We start from the raw sequence: 4,857 nt of genomic DNA, 5'->3' as shown, positions 1-4,857 counted from the left end.
TTTCTTTAAGGAGTTCAGGAATTCTTATGGCCTTTGGTCCACTTGGCATAAATTTTTAAGGCTTTGTTTGTAACTGTTTTATATTGTTTTCTTCTGGGACTATATCTTGGCCTTCCTTGCCACCATAATAGCTTTTATGGTCAAATTTTATTATTCCTATTTTTATTTGCTCATTTTTTTCAGCCTAATTTTTTTTACTTAGAAGTTTATGTTAAAGTTGTGTTCTGCTCGCTTAAGAGTGAAAGGACACTATCCAAAATTTCAAGATTTTCCATGCTGCTATTTTTCAGGACTACTTCTGGCTGGGAGAAATTTGCAAGTTTCTGATGCAGGTAGTGTGATGCAGGTGTGATGCAGGTAGAGGTGTGGTCACTACTCTCTGGCTTAATAATTTGGCCTTTAACCAAGAAGGACCTTTCTCCTGTAGTCACAAGGATTAGTGTTTCTCTTCACCTTGGAAATGAAACCAGGTCATTTGTGACCAGTCTCCAGTTCTCCTCCCACAACCTGGAACTATGATTCAGAACAGCATATGAGTTGTCAGTGCCAGCTGTATGCAGTGCCACCAAAGGGTCATTTGTAATCTCTTTCTGAGCAATTATATGACCCCTTTATTGTTTCTGGGTTGAGACTTTCAAAGCTGTTGCTATTATAGCTGCTGTTGCTGATTTGCATATGTGTACACATTCCCACTATGATTTCATAAATTCTCCAGCTGACTGCCTCAGTTTTCTTTGCCCCCCCAAAAAAAATTCAGCCTGACCTTTGCTTGGCTCTGTTGCTCTAAAACTTTATTTTAGGTGTTATTTTAAAGATGCTTGGAGGTGAATATTACAAGAGAGTTCAACTGAGTTACCTCTAATCCACCATCTTAGCACCACATGAAACTTAAAGTCTATTTGTTTTGTTTTGTTTTTAGGGACAATATCACCATCAACAACCTCTTTTGATTAAAAGTGAGTGGCTATGTTTGTTTCTAACAGCAGCAACTCCCTCCCAACTACCATATTCTTGACAGGTATTCCAGGACTAGAGCACGCCTACATGTGGATATCCATTCCCTTCTGTGCCATGTATATAGTGGCTCTGACTGGGAACTTGATCCTTATCTTGGTAATTTCTACTGATCACAGTCTCCACACTCCAATGTACCTTTTCCTCTGTCTACTCTCATTCACAGACTTAGCCCTCAGTTCCACTACGGTGCCTAAAATGTTGGCAATTCTGTGGCTTCATGCTGGCCAGATCACTTTTGGAGGTTGTCTGGCCCAGATGTTCTTTGTCCACTCCATATTTGCTCTGGAGTCTTCTGTCCTCCTGGCTATGGCATTTGACCGCTATGTGGCCATCTGCAACCCACTGAGATACACAACCATCCTCAATCACGGTGTCATTGTCAAGATTGGCCTTGCTGGATTAATTAGGAGTGTGACTATTGTCTCTCCATTCATCTTCCTGTTGCAGAGGCTCCCATATTGCGGGCACCATATCATGGCCCACACATACTGTGAACACATGGGCATTGCCCGGCTGGCCTGTGCTGATATCACAGTGAATATTGTCTATGGTTTGACTGTGGCCCTCTTGGCCATGGGTTTGGATTCTATGCTCATAGCAATATCTTATTCTGTCATTCTCCATGCTGTATTCCGTCTTCCATCCCGTGAAGCACGACGCAAGGCTCTAGGAACATGTGGGACCCATATTGGAGTCATCCTTGTTTTCTATATACCTGCTTTCTTCTCTTTCCTCACTCATCGCTTTGGCCGCCATCGTGTCCCCAGGCATGTCCATATTTTTCTGGCCAACCTCTATGTGTTGGTGCCACCTGTGCTCAACCCCATTATCTATGGGGCTAAGACCAAAGAGATCCAGAGAAGAATCTTGAGGCTAATATCTCCAGGCCAAGACTTTGTTTGATTTTCTGATCAATGGGGAAAATGGTTACTGGACAAATGAATGGAATGAATACATATGTACACACACACACACACACACACACACACACACATATATGACATATATATGTATATATCAGAATAAAAAATTGAAAGAAATTGAGAGTAAATGTATGGAATCAGAAGAGCTGGACTGATTCCTAGCTTTGACACTTATGAGGTATAATATCCCAAATTAGTCATTTAACAACTTCTTCCTCCTTTGTGAAATAGAGATATTAATAATAGCTGCTTAATTACCTGATAAGAAATATTGTGAGGGAATTATTTTGTAAACTTGAATCCTGTTTCTCCCCACTACTCACTATCCTTCCTCCTTTTCAGTAGATTAAGGGTAAAGATCTGCCCCAAAGGAAATATATTTGGTGACAAAGGAGAAAAAGTCTTTATTTGTTTTACTTTCCAAAACTTTAGTTCAGGGGACACTTTGGTAGGCTTTCCTACTATTCTTCAGTCTCTTGGCAGAGAAACATTAAATGTCCTAGACCTTAAAAAGTCTCTTCGCTTCTTAGTTGCAACTAACCTTATGATATCTTTTCTTACTAGGTCACTATGCCTCATACTCCACACACTTGTTAGAAATTTTGCTAGAGGCCTAACCTAAAGGTCTTCAGCTCCATCATTTCTTTTCCTAAGCCTAAGTGAATACCATAGGGTCTTGGGTTCTGATTCTGGAATGATGATATAGGTTAATGGAAATAATAGCATGGACATAATGAAGGTCTTCATTTTCAAAAATTGATCCAAGAAAGTTATGGACACACTTAAACTTGTTTTTGGAGTGAGGTTAGAAATGACAGTCCCAGAGACCCAATCACAGACAGACAAATGCAATCATAAACATAAGCACACACAAGTGCATGAATAGAGACATCTCTAAGAATAGAGCAATATTTATCTTGTCCCTTCCCAGAGGGCCTAGGCTGTGTGGCGGATATTAATTCTTGGTGTTATTCAGGTCAAATTAACGTAAACCTCCCTGCTCCCTTCAGTCCTACCCCTGGGGATTGATAATAGACAACAGAAAAGAAACAAACTCTACCCTACCAATCTACTCTGTTCTCCACACAAACAGCCTAGTATCACACATATGCACACTCACACACATTTATTTACACTCCTACTCATGCCTTATTTCTCATGTACTCATTTTTATATGCATATGCAGTCTATTATATGCATAACTCTTATACATGCATACCTTGAGCCTCACAATGCACTTAGAATGTCATGTACTTTTTAATGCATACATCTTCTGAATCTTTTTTCACTCAGTATAACATAAACATAAATACACATATACACCACACACATACATACACAAACATACACAATACACCTCAATGCTCATCTAGCTTAAGCCATCTTTGAAAAAGAACCTCATTACTGCACAACTAACAACTGATCATCCAACCTTCCTTCAAAGGCAGAATTGTGCTTGCAGGGCTAGCTGATTGTCAAATGATAAGTGTACAGTGTACAAAAGGGAAAAAAACCACCAGGAAAATAAAAATTAAAATAGTATGCTTCAATCTATAATTGGTATCCATAGTTCTTTCCCTGTATATAGATGATATTTTCCATCACAATTTTTTGAGATGTCTCTTCAAGTCTTCCCTTCTCCAGGCTTTATACCCCCAGCAACTCTAAAAGATGGCCTCATCTCTAGATACTTAACTATCTCATTTACTCTCTTCTGGAATGTCTCTAGTTTATCAATATCTTTCTTTATACTGGTGTCCAGGACTGCTCAATTGTATCCAGAAGATATCACAAAGGATAGAGTACTAATTCTAGGATCCAGAAGACTTGAGTCTGAGCTTCAGACTTTTTTGCAGTATGATCTTGGGCAAGAAGCTGAACAATTTCTGTCTCCCTCTGTTCACCAACCTTAAAGTCCTATATGCTAGCTTTCATTACTACCCCAGATATTTTATTATGGGAACAAAGTTAGAGTATCTTTTTCTTATTCCTGGAACCTGTCTCTCAATGCATCATAAGATTGAATTAATTAATTTTAATTTTTGTTTTTGTTTTTGTCTCCATATGACAGTGGAATCGTGCTGAATTTGTTCCAGCCACCTGTTGTCCAACAATGACTGCTCCATTTTATTGTTATTCAGTCATTTTTTCAATTGTGCCTGACTCTTTATAATCCCATTTGAGGTTTTCTTTGCAGAGAGAAGGTTTGCCTTTTTTTTTCCCCTGAGGCAATTGGGGTTAAGTGACTTGCTCAGGGTCACATAGGTAGTAATTATTTAGTGTCTGAGGCTGGATTTGAACTCAGATCCTCTGACTTCAGAACCAGTTTTCTACTGAGCTAACTAGCTGCTCCAGAGTTTGCCATTTTCTTCTCCTGCAGATTTTAGAGATAACAAACGGGGTTAAGTGACTTGACCAGAGTCACACATAACTAATAAGTGTTTGAAATCAGATTTGAACTAATGAAGATGAGTTTTCCAAGATTCTAAGCCCAGTATTCTATCCATTTTGCTACTTAGCCATCCTGTAGTGTAAATAATAAAATGTGTTGACAAGTTTTATATATGCTTATGCTCAAAAAAGTAATAATGTATGCTTATCTTTGTACTGACACTCTCTTTATAGACTTGTCTAAACTGAGGATAGATGAGGTTAGGAATGTGATCCTGGCTGTATATACTAGAGGAGGAGATTGAAGATGTTGTCTGGGCATAATGGCATTCAACTGAAAGAATGTAATGTACTTTTGAAAAAGAAAAAAAAAAGGTGGAATGCAGAACAAAGGACACTAGTTTCCTATGTCATGTGATATATTTATGGAAGTCTGACTGCAGTCACAGTGGTGCAGCCTAAAGTCTCTTACCTATACCTGTTGGACATACAGATTGAAGCTAAGAATCATATCAGATCAACAAAC

The 4,857-nt window shown here is 38.7% G+C and overlaps 1 protein-coding gene across 1 annotated transcript; it reads left to right on the top strand.

Moving 5' to 3' along the window:
- Positions 1-966: 966 nt before the first annotated feature.
- On the top strand, positions 967-1,920 carry LOC141559925 (olfactory receptor 52D1-like). The gene has a single exon (XM_074297582.1). The coding sequence runs from the start codon at positions 967-969 to the stop codon at positions 1,918-1,920; it is 954 nt and encodes a 317-aa protein (XP_074153683.1).
- Positions 1,921-4,857: the final 2,937 nt, after the last annotated feature.

Source organism: Sminthopsis crassicaudata, chromosome 3, assembly GCF_048593235.1.
Source record: "Sminthopsis crassicaudata isolate SCR6 chromosome 3, ASM4859323v1, whole genome shotgun sequence".
Classification (NCBI taxonomy): Eukaryota; Metazoa; Chordata; class Mammalia; order Dasyuromorphia; family Dasyuridae; genus Sminthopsis; species Sminthopsis crassicaudata.
This window is presented reverse-complemented; position numbering and strand designations above follow the sequence as displayed.

Coding starts and splice junctions, on each gene's coding strand:
- LOC141559925 (XM_074297582.1), top strand. CDS start 967: ATGTTTGTTTCTAACAGCAGCAACTCCCTCCCAACTACCATATTCTTG.